General features: G+C 36.6%; 1 protein-coding gene across 1 annotated transcript in view; it reads right to left on the bottom strand.

The window, feature by feature from the left end:
* Window positions 1-16,999, bottom strand: part of LOC136885792 (zinc finger protein 567) — a 103,989-nt gene that overhangs the window by 79,587 nt on the left and 7,403 nt on the right. The window contains exons 3-4 of the mRNA XM_067158525.2: window positions 16,316-16,411; window positions 3,555-3,637 (exon numbers count right to left, since the gene is read on the bottom strand). Coding sequence (XP_067014626.2) covers window positions 3,555-3,637; window positions 16,316-16,411 — 179 coding nt within the window. The remainder of the gene's footprint in view (window positions 1-3,554; window positions 3,638-16,315; window positions 16,412-16,999) is intronic.

Consider the following 16,999-nt stretch of genomic DNA (forward strand, 5'->3'; position numbering starts at 1 on the left):
ACTGCACAGCCAACTCGACCAGTGGTCATGAAACAAAAACAGCCCGGGACCGAAATGTGGATCACGCGGTCCGCTTCATCCGTTAAAACTGTACACATTGTGAGCTATGATGCAACGCTTCCGGCGGGCAAGCTTGAAGCAGCCTGCTAAGACTCGAATACGTCACGAAATGTGGGGCGCAAACGTCAGAGGGAATTATCTGAAACCTCTTTTTACATCTCTGCTTCCAGATGAGATATTGATTAAGAGACAACGGGACTGTGTAGCTTACAGTAACAGATTGCTCATGTCAAAATTTCATGTTAATAATTATTTGATTTAAGGAGATACCGCAACGTCAAGATATGTCGTAATTTCAAAGACATGCATGCTCAGTGTCCAGTCAGCATATGTAAGACGATTGAATTTATCCAACGAGGTCAGTATAGGAACAGTACAGCACAGCAAAGACCTGCTGTCCAAGTTTGTGCCGGCAGTAAAGTTCAACTTTGTGCTCGAGTATCAAGTCCGAACGTCGAACGAAGTACCCGCAAGGTACAGCCGACAGTGGTATAAAACCTGCAAAATAAGTCATTCCAAGTACTTAAACATTTTGTGTGACTTATAATATACAAGTGTTAGACATCGGACGTGTTATTACCGTGTGTGATAGAACTGTTGATTAACTTATAAAACTAATACGAGTTTACGTGTTAAATTCTATGAGTAAATTACCCACCTAGACTTTGTTTGTGGAAACTACCTGCCTAATACTTCATGGTTAGAAGTAGATACAGTGCCATTAACTATTTAATATTTCGTGGTGATAGAGTGATAGTAGAATATTTCTCAACGCATCGGGAACATAGACTGAATCCTACATTAAGATTACCTGTAAAGTTGAATGAATAGACTTCTTTTCAATTTCCCTGAAGTGCATTAACCAGACAGTCAGAATTTAGTGAAGTCAGAGTACCGAAAATCTTCAATTATCATAGCAAACACTTTGTTTAAAACTCACTGAATTGCATGAAACTGGCAAGTGGAACTTAGTAGTGTCTCATGATAAATCATTTATCTTATTAGTGGATTTGGTGCAAAATTACTGCGCATATTACACATGCTACTTGGAACAAACAGCGTAATAGCACACGAAGTGGTGTGTTTAAATCAACACCCCATGCATACTCCGACCACCTGTATTATCATGTGAACTTCTGCCGATGGAGATGTGGTAAATTTGAGGGATACGTGGTAAGGGTGTTCCTAATCTATGGTGTACGTGGTGATGGTGTTCCAGTTTATGATGGGCATAGTAACTTCCAGGGATATGTGGTGATGGTGTTCCTGATCGATGGTAGACATGGCACTAGAGTCTGTGCAAACTCAGTCAAATGGAGCCACTTCTTCAATAAGGTGATGTGCATCTGTGTCATTAAAGAATATTGTGAACTGTGCCTTATCAAATAACTTTCAATTGAGCAAGTCACTTTAAACTTTCTAGGAACTTTAATTCACATTCAATATGATTTCAGACTCATACATTCCAATTTTATAAATGCCTTGCTATAAAAAGTCAGTGTAATAGTAAGTCATACAGAAAAAAATTGCTAACGAGTGGGCACTTTGAAAGTTAGCCACTTCGTTAATATTTCTACAAATCAGAACTTTCTTTGTCACCATGTTACGTTACTTAGTTAGCAAACTGAAGAATGAACTTTAGCTTGAACATTGATAGGCATATCAAGGTTGAACTTTACTTGCTTGCACCAATTAATCATTTGAAAAGAAACCCTAATTAATTTCGTTAGTTCCATTTTCAGGAATGATCTTTCTTTTCCAAGGTGAACTTAATTACTGTCGTTATTTATGAACTTAAAGAATGAACATTATTCACTTAACATAACTAATTATGTCTCTGTGAACTCAACCCTCTACGGCATGAATTATTTTTTGTTTTCGTTTGCTGAAGAAAATTTCAAGCTTTAATGCTCAACATATGTTCAGTGTTTTAGATGTAACAGCAATTCTTAACTGGAGCTAATAGTTTAACACTTGTATGTATACAGGCGAAAAGTTATTTGTTGCCTAACAGCAACAGTATCCAGTAGAGGGTTAATCAATATTGCCATTTATAGACTTCAAAAATGAACTTCTTTTATCCAAGTTAATTATATCAAGAAGTGATTTTATTAATTTCATTGGTGAATGAATATTGAATTTTCACGACCGCATTGTAATCGAAACAGACTTTCAATGTATTAGGTCGTGTTACGTACATGTAGTACGTGTTGGAGAGATGTTAAGTACAGAACAAAAATGGCCAAACCGGACACCACTGGGATCCGAACCCACACCCTCCCGATTTCGCGTAGGTTGCTCTACCAATTGAGCTATGACAATATATTTTCAGTTTATTGACTTCTAAGTGTGGATGGAGTCCAATTTGACAAATATTCAAGGAAATGATAGGCCATTGACTGATTTTAATAAAGTTAATATGGTCAGCATTTACAGTACAATCTTTTATTCCCTCTTTGTACAATATCCTAACATAAGACCGCACAAGGCCTGCAAAACCCTCATGCTCAATAACAAGTTACTGGTACAATACCTTCATACACTTACATGAAGGTGAAAGTTTTATTTGAAAGCTATGATATCTAAGATGTAGCACTTCTGAACTGAATGTCTTATTTTTCTGCTTTGGTGTTCACAAATGGAGAAATTTGACTTAACACAAAATAGAACCAGATCATAAAAAAAGGTATCTAACCAAATCAATAATTTAAAAAATGACATTATTTGAGTTATAACACTACCGAACTAAGCAATCAATACACTGATTAATGTTGTTAAATTATATTAGTTTGAAATTAATACATTGTTTGCAATGTACATAAAAAATAATTTTGAATTTACAGATTTAGTTTATAATCTACAAACAAGCCTTTTTCTGTGTGTCACTGTTGGTACAAACATACAAAATTACTGTGAATATCTGGAAGCAACAGTTGCAGATGGCATTTCATATGATAAGAATGTGATGAACAAATGATGCAGTGACAGTGAAAGAAAAATACATTTTTGACAGTTCATTAAAGGTATTGTAAACAAATACACTTCAGAAATATCTCGTTCTGTCAGAGATCTTTTGTAGATATAGGGGTATTCAATAAAACTACATGAAGGAACAATAAATTTGATCTTAAACTTCCTGAAAATTTTAAATTTTTTTTTTTTTTTTTCTACGGGCTTTACGTCGCACTGACACAGATAGGTCTTATGGCGACGATGGGACAGGAAAGGCCTAGGAGTTGGAAGGAAGCGGCCGTGGCCTTAATTAAGGTACAGCCCCAGCATTTGCCTGGTGTGAAAATGAGAAACCACGGAAAACCATCTTTAACCATTTTTACCAACAGAATTTTAAGATATTACTGTTTTAATTTAACCATGTAAAGGAAGGATTAAACTGATACAAGTGGTAAGTTCCAGAGATAAAACAACCACTGCTGAACACAACTGTGAATAGCTACAACATATTCCTTATTTTATAGGGTTTGTAGTATACATACTGTGTTTCTTCTTTGATGTATGCCAGCAGCTGATCATCAGCATTTTGTTCTATAAATATTTCCTTCTTAATGTTCTTGGAAGGCTATAAGAAAGAAACAAGAAAAGTAGAATACAGAAGTAAAGAATAAAAATATGAGCATATAGGCCTAAACTAGAAACAGCTGAGAAAACAAATTTCATATTGGCAAAATAACAGTATAATTACTTATCTCCCAGTGTAAACATTTAAGTATGAACACTAACAATCAAATCAAATTGAATCAAATCAAAGTCACTTTATTTGCAAAAGAGGTGTCTACTTAGGAGGCAAATGGAACACTAACATGCATTATTATCAGGCACTATATCTTAAACTGACAAGAGAAAATACAGAGAAAATACAGTGTTATACAGTACAATTCACACTAACGATTTTTGATTAATCACACATCTCATCTTTAATAAATTTATATTATTTACAAAATTCTACTCATAACATCTTCTGCACTTACAAATATAGTCAACTCATGTACAGCATGTGGAACGACTTTAAATAACACTATACAACTGCTACAAGATTTAAATTACATTGCATTTATTTATTTATGTATTTTCTTTCTTTCTATTACCCTTTTTGGAACCTAACAAGCATAACAACCTGCTGCTTCCTAACCAGAGCCACTTTTGCCACTGCTTTCTGGATAAGTGATAAGATAGATAAGAAAATGCAAAGTATACACAATAAGATAGCAGTAGAAAAGGTAACAATAGCAAAGGAGGAACATGAAAGGACCAATACTATCTCCAAATCCTTACCAATACCATTCCTTGCTTCTCTTTTGCTTTCTGTTCATCCCTGTTTCCACACTGACCAGTTATTTTCTTTATCCTCTTATATTCACATTCCTCTGTACCTATCTTTCTATACATGACTTGACTTGTCACCTCTTTGTTCATTTCCATGCTCCTATAAACCTCTCCTACCCAAAACACCTCACTGTAATATCAAATAATCCCACATTATTCCTATCACTTTCCCAACAAGTGGACAATGCTTAATTCATAACCATACAAATATCCATCATCCCTCTCTGTACATCATATTAAGACCACAAAATCAAACAATGTCTCAATCAATGAATCAATCAACCATAAAATCCATCAACCACCACTGATCAGCATTTTGTGCTGTCACCCAGGTGGCAGATTGTTTGTCAGTTGTTCATGTAGAAAAAGATTGTGGAAATGCATGAAACAACTTCCTTGCTAAATTATTTTAAACACTGAATCCTCTTGGTATAAGCGAACGTTTGCCAATGAATGCCCCCCTGAATTCCAAGCCATCTCACCAATGACATCTCGGAATGTATTACCTAGCCAAACAGCTTGTCTTCTTCCTCCATGTCTTTCCAGTCCAAAATTTGCAATATCTCTGTAACACAACTCTTTTGTCAGAAATCGTCTAGAAGAAATGGAGCATTTCTGTACATTATTTCCTGTTCTCTAATCAAGTAATCCTGTTGACAGTCTCATATTCTAATTGTGGCATTGTTTGAGATTTATATGCCCTTACCTTTAAAACCCCTAAATAATCCATTAATCATATTAAGAGATCTGTAAATTTTATTTTTAATATGGTTTACATGATTACCACAATGAAACTCTATCATTACTCTGAATAGCAAGGTACTTACAGAGATCCCCATGTTAAAATTTCACCCCATCAACACAATAATTAAAACAGAGAGGACTTTCTATTTGTGAAACACACAACCTGACTTTTCACCCTGTTTACCATTGCCTGATATCTATCTCTGATTCCCATTCATTATTCATATCGATTATATATATAAGAAAATAAAGGTCTCATTATACTGCACTGTGGGACTCAATCTCATAATCATTTCAGGATCAAATAATGCTTCACATAATCTAATGCTATAGAAATATTGCCACCCATTTAGTCACTATTCTACCTAGCCCAATTGCACTTAATTTTCGTCAGTAGTCTCCCAAGGTCTATCCTATCAAAAGCCTAAGATATGTCTATCGTAACACATTTGACCTCCTGAATCTAAAATACCTGCCATGTCTTGCTGGAATCTACAAGATGAGCTTCAGTGGAACAATGTTTCCTCAACCTGAACTACCTTCTATCGAACCAGTTAGTAAATTTGTGAATGTGTATAATATAATCAGAAAGAATGCATTCCAAGAGCTCGTATGCAACACCAGTCAAGATGAGTAATGCGCAATTATTGGCATCACATTTATCAATTTTATTTTATACACAGGATGCTACTACACCAACTCTTAATTCATTTGGTATAGCTGCTTCATACATACACCAATCAATTAAGAACTACACATTTTGTTCTATATCCTAACTAACTGACTTTAGTACATCCCCAGAAACTTTACCAATTGCAGCAGCATTTCTAGTTTTATATTTTTGTACCTTATTTTCAATGTCCATTTTATATCGTAGGTGCATGTGGACATTGCAAATAAATTTCAAAGGATTAAGTGAAACTGTCAGCTGCGTGAGGTACTGCAAAAGGACATGACCATTCCATTGGAGACACGCCCTACGCCTCACAAGTTATGGGTGCAATGCATATTTGTTGGCGAATGGTATCTTTTTTACATGATGCAGGACTGCCATACCCATCGACTAATGGAGTATACACATTCCCATGTTGCATAATTGGTAATCCATACCTTTCTTAGTCTGTTGGCATTCAACACTGTACACAGAGCAACATGACATTCTACCATGCACTATACTCTGGACTTCAGAAGTAGTGAATCCTTCTGCCACAGAGTATGCTTGTGACTTCTTCATGTCATCCATGCTGACATTACCATAATTCGCACTTCAACAACTACATCACCATCAGACTGTGGGCGAGACCCTAGGTACCTGAATCGACTTGGATGGAGCCATTAGATGGTTTGGATGAGTCCAGGTATTCACTCTTCTTTACGTTCAATATAAGGACGTGTTTTGAGAGACAGATATTCCAATCTTCACCTTGAAGAAGCAGTTCTGTTCTGGATCTATCAACAAGTGCAACATCATCTGCATATAAGAGAGTCCTAGGAACACTCCTTTACTGATCCCATGTGACTGTGCCCATGCTGAGGACAAAGGGCAATGGGGACAGAGCAGAGCCTTGGTGTACACCAAGTTGCACTGAGAAGCTCTCTACGCTGAGAGTGCAACGTACACAACCTCTGTTGTCTGTGTATAGCATCTTGATCCAAATTAGAAGCATTTCTGGTATAACACTGTCACAAGTGAAGACCAGATCGCACAGTGTGGAACAAAGTCGAAAGCCATTTCAAGATCAAGGAAGGCAGCAATTCCATGCAGAGCTTGCTTTCCTCCCTTGAAGTCAAATTGGGCTGCCTACCAATGCTCTTCGGTTCTATGATTGTGGTAGCCATTACTTCTTCACGGCTTCCCTGTATGTGGTCACCCAGTATCTCTTTAAAAGGACAATCAAGCATATCGGCATTGAAATTATGATACACTATGCTTCCTAGTTTATGCTTATATTCTTGCAGCTCTGTCTGAAGTTCCCCACACAAGGACCCTACTCAGAAAATCCACCAAAGACATGATTCCTGAGGTGATCAAGCTAACGCAAGTTGATCCTTACAGAACACCAGTTGGTGTAAAACACTCAACAAAATTCATTTCAACTAACATTTGTTGACACTGTGAACATTCAGTATAACACACTACAACAAACAAATCCTCCCACTGTGGGACAGAGAAAAAGAGACAACAATCAAGAACAAATTTTATCACAAGAGTTCTATGAAATTTGACTGTGCAATATCAACACTGATCTATCCGTATTAAGAAATGAAGCATACACTTGTTTTAAGTTAAACCGTCGTCCAGATTGGTCTCATGAAATATTTTGAAGCTAATACTCAGAGAATTGTAAGAAAACACCAGTAAATTGCAGGAAAGATGTTGTAACAGGGAATAATGGATCAAAAATATCTGGGCATAGAGAAGCGCACATGGCTCAATTTATCTCAAAAGGGAGGAGATTGGGTTGGATCAAACCCATTTAAATGGCACTTCGGTGAATGATCAATTAACAAATAGTAAATTTATTGATAGTCATTATTTTACTGTAAAGCCAATTATAGTATTAAAATTAACAGCTGAAATATAGCTGGGCAACTCAGAAAACTTAACTGTTAATAATGTAGAAAGATAATGCATAAGCACTGTATAATCTACAGATAGCTTTACTTTTTTCAGTTCTAAACAACAATTTGTATTGAAAATGAGATTTTCGCACCAGAAATAGGATTTCTACTAACCAATTTTACTAATTTAACAACACATCAATATATCAAAATAATACATTTTTAATACTTCTGTATCATTTATACAGTAGTATATAGTGCTTAACCCTCTAAGTGCTGATCATTTCACTTTTAAGTGCTGAGCATTCTTAAGGCAGCATGGAGATACATTTTAAAAAATTACGATAAATACCAATTTGTAACTACATATGGCATATTTTATATCAATTTGTTCAAGAAGAATTAGAGAAGAGTACAAATTTTTACTTACAAGTATCCAGTATAATGGATGTTTAGTCATATTCTAAAAAACTAATCAACAGATATTCCAAATTTCATGGTTGGTCACAAGCACTACATTAGCAGAAATTAAATTCAAAAATATTCAAAATGTGCCAAATTCCATTACTTTTTTTTTTTTTTTACTTGCTTTACGTCGCTCCGACACAGATAGGTCTTATGGCGACGATGGGACAGGGAAGGGCTAGGAGTGGGAAGAAAGCAGCCGTGGCCTTAATTAAGGTACAGCCCCAGCATTAATGCCATTACAAACACAATGATATATAACATTAAAATCTTCAATGAATAATTAAAAAGTCACGGGTAAAAAGACTCGCAGAGAGTCTGTTGGGGTGGGTCATTAGGTCTAGACGTGCCTGAGAGGGTTAGCATGTTTGGATTGTCTGCATCACTACTTCAGGCATTGCCTGAGAGGGTTAGCATGTTTGGATTGTCCGCATCACTACTTGACGCATTACTATAGTCCCAGGTATCTAAATTAGAGCCATATTCTTCCCTACTTCTAGAAGAAATGTCTTCTAATGATAAATCAACACGAAAATCTTCTACATTAGCAATGTCGTCTTCACTTTCATCACTCCCAAGGTTCTCCAATGCTTCTGTAATTGCACTTGAACCCATTAGTTCACTCATGTTTACGTTTTATTAATAACTAAACTAAAATTAACCAATTAAAATAGAGTAAATCAGGCACACAATTAAATTGGCTATCAAATGATAAACTTCAAACGCTCGAAGCGACTGGACAGTTTGAGTAGACGTAAACAAAGACTAGTTCACATCTGACAAGATCGCCGCTTACTGCATTCCTTCCCCAACTAAAGACCTACTTGCACTGCCCACCAGATAGAGAATTGAATTTTACAGCGAGAATATTCGTAAAATCGACTGTTATACCGATTGTAGGAATTGTTACAACGATTTTACGAATTGTCTCGTAGCAAGATGATAGCCCTTTGAGGGTTAAAGAAATTTTTCATCTACAGCATATTGTACCTATATATTTAAGCATAAATGGAGTTAAAATTGAAATTACCAAGTCGCCTTTAGCTCATAAATGCATGGCCATGTGGGGATCCATTCCTTTTCTCTTATTGGTCAGGAGCGAGGGACATGAACAGTTAACATTTTCAAGGCTAGCACCACCCGGCAAGTTTTCAGAATAAGAAAGTTGTTATATTAATAAAAACCACCTTTCGAAGACATGACAATGAATATGGCTATATCTTTTTCTTTCATGTAGTCAACCAGTTCGTCTGTCTTTCGCGTCAGTTTCAGGACATTTACTGTCACAATCTTAATGTAGTTTGGTGCTGGTTGCCCATTTCTCACAGTTCCCCCAGCACCCAAACAGCTGTGCATTGGTTTTAGCAGGGGATGGCCTAAAATTTCTGAGACACCATATCTGCTTTATCCATGTAGGCTGTTGTTACAATGGGCTCGCCACACCCAAAGGCATTTTATGCCCACTGCCAGGTTCAAAATTAGGCCACCCCTAACATGGAGGCAGGAGCCTTTCGTAGCCGCTCCTCTGGAGTACAGGTGCTATGGATTTGCCCCTTCTGCCATCTCCACCATACTGAAGTTCATCTTTGCTGCCTTTGATGCTGCTGAGGACTTCAACCTTAACCCAGGGCAAGGGCCCTCCATATATTTGACCCCTGGAGAGGGGCCCCTATCCAACACCTGCAGATGCGCTCTGTAGGGGTCATATTCCAATGGTTACTTTCGGAAGTTAACCTCATCCCTAAGGTTAGAAGTCTAACTAATGAATTGTAGTATAGTGTATTCAGACGCAACTAGTATATAAAGACGTTATTTAACATCATTTTATGTCTTAGCAGAATGCGGATAAAATGACAATCAGTTACACCAACACTTATTAAAACTTCAAAACTGAAAATATTTCATGTTATACCCAAATTCTTTAAAACATTTGTATGTGTTATGTTAAAACTGAGCTGGTTGGCTGTTGATCTATAGTATTTTGGTGTGGCATTATTTATGTTCTTTCATAGTCCCACCACCCTTCTTGGGTCCCAAGTTGTTATGCTTAGTGTTGACATCGTCTGCTTAACCAATAAAATATCTTAAGAGAAAATAATTATATTATTTGTAGATCAAGCCTGACAGGTTAAATTGGACTCTCCATTTGTCTGTAAGAAAAATAAAAATAAAATGTAATGTTTCTAAAGGCAACATGTTGAAATGAGAAGCCAACACCGAAATTAAAAATGACTTACTTTGGATGCAAAGGCCTTGCAAGTTTGTGGGCACTATGTGCTCAACTGGCAGACTGTCTAGCTGGTGGGTTGAACATATGGAGGGGTCAAGTGGGTGTAGTGTGCAGCATAGGAGGAGAGTTGACCTTTACAGGCCACTTGCGCTTTTCTTAACTGTCCCCTTCTTATTGCCCTTTCTCTTTCCGCTTCTTTCTAGAGTATTGGTTTGCTAGTCAAAATAACTGATTATCACCTGCCAAGTGTTTGTTTGGACTATTTTCCCTGGCAAGCTTCTGCAATTTATAAATTTCCAACTTCTCGGGAACAACCATCTGTTTATGCTTAACCTATTTAAAGGATGTAGCAGAACCATAGCTCTTTTGATGTTCGTGAACTGGTGATTACTACCATGCATATGTTCACACATGGCAGAGTATCTAGCATAACTTCTTGCACTGATTTGCTCTTCGTAGCACACTGCTACATTTCTAACTGACTGCTCCACATACATTTTCTGGCATTCTTGGCATATCAATCTATACACTCCCAATTTACTATAAGTACTGCATGTGTTCTTGCTGTCAGAATAGCACAGGATTTTATCATTTTTGTTATTAGTCCTAAGAGACACATTATTATATTTTGGAAACAGTTTGGCAAGACTATATGAGTGCCTATTGATATAAGTAACCCACAAATTTCATCTTTTCTCTCTTGTTATGAGGAGAGTTGTAGTTTTAACCACGATCTTCACCATGATCCTATTTACATAATTTTTGGAGTAACCATTTCTTTTGGCAATGCAATATATGATATTCATTTTGTTATTGAATTAAGTTTTCTCTAATGGTATGTTAATGGCTCTAATAATCATGCTATAGCATACTACCTTCATGTGCTGTCCTGAGTGGTTAGAAATGTTGTTAATTATGTTATCTGTTTGTGTGGGTTACCTGTATGCTTGGTATATAAGATTTTCAATATTTCTAGTTATTTTTACATCTAAGTAATTCAAACTTTTGTTCTCCTCCTTTTAAATTGAAAACTTGACACATGTATCTATATTATTTAACTGGTCTAATAAACTACCTGGCTAATAGAATTATTTTCTGTTAAGATGTTGTACTGGATAAGCAGACGGTATCAACACTAAGCACAAAAACTTTACACCCAATCACGGCGGTGAGACTATGAAAGATCACAAGTAATACCACACAGAAATATTTCAGATCAGAAGTCAACCAGCTAAATTTTAATGTACCACACACAAATGTTTTATAAAATTTGGACATAACATTAAAGATTTTCATATGTGAACTTTTAATAAATGCTGTTATAACTTATTGTCATTTTACCGCAATCTGTTAGAACGTAAAATAATGTTAAATAAGGTCTTCAAATGCATGTGATTTTATCCAGAATCTGAAGAAGAGAATTTTAAATTTCTCTAAACATGTACTTGTGTGTACAAACGTAGTTGATCATTTAGGAATACAATACATTTTTGAATTTTACTGACAAGGAAGGTCTAGACATAATTAACTGTAGTAAGTGTGGTTTCGATGTTGTATAAAGTATCTTCCTACCAACTGCTGGCCGCCTATTTATGCAAGTACATAGTCCACCTTACATTCATCAATTCCTGTTTTGGTGTAACCCCATATGGGTACGTGAAGAGTGCTTTTTAAGGTGACATTGTGCCTGTCTATTTTGTGCATGGATTGTTTATGTAGGTGTGCAGGGCTGTGAGTTTCCCTTCTCTTTAAGTCATTATGAGCAAATCGAGCAGTAGAAGACTTAGTGCAGATAGTCTGGACGATATACTGAACACGTTACACAATGATGATGTAGATGAAATATATAGTTGCAGTGATTTTGAGCCCAGTATAGAGCAAACAGCGATCTCACACATCCATCCACATTGCTTAATTGCAATCTTCAGCATACACTTCCCCACTGTGCTCTGGGTTTCCAAGCCACCTGTAGCAGCACTTTTGACCGATTTCAACTGTCTTCAACCATTTTCAATTACACAGTAACTGGATACCCATTTTGCATCATCATAATTGCTTGGTTCACTTGCGCAAATTATAAGTTGTACAAACATAATTATATACATATTCAATATTCCCTCACTACACATTATTCTTATAATATCATACTCTTAGATTCTAATTTACAAAATTCACGTTATTTTCACTACTTTATACAACAAACTTTTATACCAAAATTTTCCAACCTTAAATTGTGAGGTCGTCATTTACAATTATTTCCTAATCTAAAATCGGAGATCTTACATTTGTATGGCTCGAGTATGAAAAAGCTAATAAGTCTCTCATAATCAGTGACATATAACGCTAGGTCAATAACTACTGTATAAGTGCGACTCCATATAGGAGCGTGTGTATGTAATATTTGATCTAATATCCAAAATAATTTAACTTCATATATCAAAAATATATCCTCATTTCAGCAATTACTTGCTTGGTAAAGCCTGTGAACATTTCAGCACCAGGGAGTAACTTGATGTTATTAGCCCACAGCACTAGACAGAAATCCCATGAATATCGGTCTGGCACGCAACATGTTAGCAGGGTACAGAGAATAGCTGCATATTGTACGTCATTTATCTCAAATTTTTGTAAACAACCTATGGAGTGAATTGTCACGAACATGTGTCGCAACACGCCCCTTTCATGTCTCCATGCCGAGTGAACGGACTCAAGCCAGTCTCAAATCTATGACCTCTGAGACAAAGGATATTGAGTACTGATATAGTTTTTATCACATGTAACAGTGGCAAGAAATTATAGTGTTTCAAAATATTGAGTGATAATTTTATTAAGTGGAAGAGTGTTATAGGTATTCAAAGCATAAGACTTCACACAAGTTTTACTTGAAGCAAGCTGGTGCAACAGGAAGTGGGTTTATGTTAACATTGGGCAACGTTCAGCTACATGGCGTCAGTGTAAATCAGAGAATGCAAAAGAAGTTCTGTAAGTGTTTCTAGAAGTCAATCGAAGCATATATCGTGTTGATTGTTGACGCAGCAAGAAGCAAAATTGTTCGAGTGAATTCTATGACACACCCCTTTAGTTAGTGGGCAGAAATCGTGAACGAATCAGACTTAAAAAGTCTTACTTCTACAGGAGTAGAGAAAGAAAAGCTTCAAGAAAAGTCGAACGTAACATGTAGGGAATGACACTTCGGCAGATCGGAGAGAATCTGACAGACTGCCGTGCTAACAACATGTATGTGACTGTATATTACAAAGGGAGACTGACTACTGTGATAACTACTTGTGTTTGTGGCTGAGCGCCACGAGGGAGAGAAACTGCCTAGCTTCAGTACAAGTAATGTGTGTATGGCTATGAGCCATAGTAGGTTATGTATGTAGCAGTGAGCCGCAGATCTAGTTAAATGTGGCTTAGCAAACAGTCTAGAAACTGTGTCGAGTTATGCAAGGCAGTGAGGGAAGCACTGTGTACAGCATAAATAGCAGGCTGCTAGTGCAAAGACTTGAGCTGCAACAACACGAACATCGAACTGTTTGACAGGAGGGCCAAGTGTCATAGTGAGCCTGTCCTATCAGTAAACCAAACCTTGTAGGCAGAACTGTATGGGAAATGACTATTCTGTTCAAGGACAGAGAATGACGGTGTTGTGTTCAAATCCCAGAGCTACACATCCGTGAGAGCTAAACGAGAATATGGAATCGTGGGCACAGAGAAGAATTCAAGACAGAAGACGATGCCGAAGATTGAAGAAATCTTCAATCAAAAGCTAAGTAACCACCATTTTTGTATGGTACAAACTTACTGTATTATAGATTGCAATTGAACAGGACAGTCAGCGACTTGAGAAGGACTATCTAAACAAGAGCTAGAAAGTGTATCTGTACAAAGAGTTTCATGATTCTTAATTGTATATATGTAAATATATAATGTGTGCCTTTTCATTCAATACAGGAGAAGGCAAGAGTGTGAATGTGTAAAGGTAATCTCATTATTTTAAGATTTAGCTCCTGAAAACTTGAACTCTAGTTCCCAGCCTGCCGAATCCTTAGGATCTTGACAGAATTTCAAGTCCGATGTTCATATTTGAGTTGAATCCTGCTGCCAAATGTTGCATTAATGTTGTGTCGGAAATTATAAACTCTTAAGACTATAAGTTCAATCATACATCAAAAAGGCAATTTTCTTGTCGGTGCACAACTGCACAATATCCTAATTCTAGAGGCGTACAAACATTACATCATTCTGTATAAATATCATCATCTCACAAATCCAATTAAGATGGCGGAACACCTTCGAGCACTTCATCCGGGCACTCAATTCTTCATCACAACTCTGGCAGACAAGTTTTGAATTTTAACCAAGGACGACAGTAAAAATGCCACATTTATGCATGTCCCAAGTGTTGTAAATTGAATACAGATACATCTGAACAATTAATGCAAAAAACACAAAGGGAGCATGTATCCCTGATGTACCCATTCCTTAAAACTAGAATAGACTATGCTGGCCAAATTCGCATAACAATTGGCACGAGATCAAACAAGACCAGTCTATGCAGCTACCAAGTCTCTCTACAGAGACATGATACCAGATCTCACCACAACTACATTTCATGCCTCTCTTTCTTGACATAGTTACCATAGAGGTCAACCCCTGAACATTTACAGCGATAACGGCACAAACTACTTCGGAGTACTTTCCGCAAAACAACCCTGAGGTAAAACAACTCTTCACTGCATCTGCAGGCATGGGACTGATGTATTTTTTCCCTCCTGCAGCACCACACTTTGTTTGAATTTGGGAAGCAGTTGTCACCTCAGAAGAGTGATGGATTCTTATCGCTTCACCAACAAAGAATAGACCACTCTTACAACACATACTCATGTCCCCTCACTAAAGTTAAATGATGACCCTTTTCACACTCCATACCCTACTACACGCCATTTCCTTCTAGGTGAACAATTTAGTACACTCCCTGATCATGACTGTACTTCCTCTCCCATCACCACCTTGCCCAAATGGTTACATATTCAGCAGCTAAACCACAACTCCCGAAGGAGATCATCATTACATCACAATAAATCGGCAATTAAATACCCCATAGCAACATAGTCACACCAATAGAAGATGACACACACGCTATGCAGTGGATGATGGCAGTAATCATATATGTATCCTGGTAGTGAGAGATTAATTCATGCAACAAATGTTCCAGTGCGTAACGGTGAACATGCAAGACCTATTCACAAACACTGTCCTTTACTACATTTGAAAGGGAAAGGCAAGATCACTCTGGAAGGGCTTATTAATTTATTGCAAATTTAAGTAATATTATAAGTCACAATAGACTATTAACACCACAGACCACATTAGCAAGAACAAGAATGTTTTTTGCTTGCCATGAGATTTTTAAAATGCATGTAGTATACAAGTGTAAGCTCACAGCAAGCAAGAATATCACCTGCTACTTGTATCTACAAGTAATTGTAAACATATCTAGAAATCAATAATTAATATAACCAATAACATTACAAAAGTGTTTCATTTGGACGCAACTAGTAAAATACCCAGGAACAGTAACAAAGAAATGTATTTTATAGCAACTCCATGTTCGAAAATATTTACAAAGTCAAAAGTATTAGTAGCAATGACACCAGCTCCCAAATGATATACAGTAGAAGTCTTTGGAGCTATCCCAAATGCTACATGATACATAACACAAGATCTAGGGACAACTTGAGGGAAAAGTGAAAATTAGGTAAGTAAACAGACAATCTCATAAAAATGTGTATCTTCCACAGGACTATCAATAGTAGGCATAGGAATGAAGGGTCAACCATTGATATCTGTTGAGCTATTTTCTAACTATTTTCACTATCTGACAATGGCTTATCAAATTATGTGCATTACCTCAAATGAGTTTTCCTGTGTTGGTCCTGGCTCTGTTAATTCTGATTTGGCTTCTTTTTTCAGAGGTATCATTTCTGACACATGTTCAATATTTTCCTGTGGGAAATAAGATATATTAGGTATGCACATAACACACATCTACAAATATTGCCACCAACAAAAGAGCATGAAAATTCGTTATACATAGTATTATAGTTACTTTCAAACTTTCACTGATGTTTAAGGAAGATTTCTACCAGCACAGGATTTTTTAAACCAACGCTGTACTGAGAATGGTGTTACTACCCTCGCTCACACCTTAAGTCAGAGTTAGGACGGGCCTGAGAACCAAATATAAAGTGAGAAACATTTTCTAGCCATACCAGAAGATATCCCACCAGAGATGGAATTAAGCGATCTCAAAATAATTTTGGAAGGAAGCTGCCACAGATATAAACACTAAATCGTATTAACTGTTCTCATATGTCCAATTATGTCAATCAAATCACAGAGGTTATTTGAACCACTTCCTTACTGTAAAAACTGTTCTAAATATTTTGCCATATAGTGAGAAAAATTAATTCGATGTTCTCAGCATAGAGTTTGTTTACAGACAGATTAAAAACCCTTGAAATATTTTAATCACATTTTCTACTCTGGTTTTGCAGAGCTCGCAGGGGCTACATAATGCATTGAGATAGTTTT

The sequence above is a fragment of the Anabrus simplex genome, chromosome 14 (genome assembly GCF_040414725.1).
Source record: "Anabrus simplex isolate iqAnaSimp1 chromosome 14, ASM4041472v1, whole genome shotgun sequence".
Taxonomy (NCBI): Eukaryota; Metazoa; Arthropoda; class Insecta; order Orthoptera; family Tettigoniidae; genus Anabrus; species Anabrus simplex.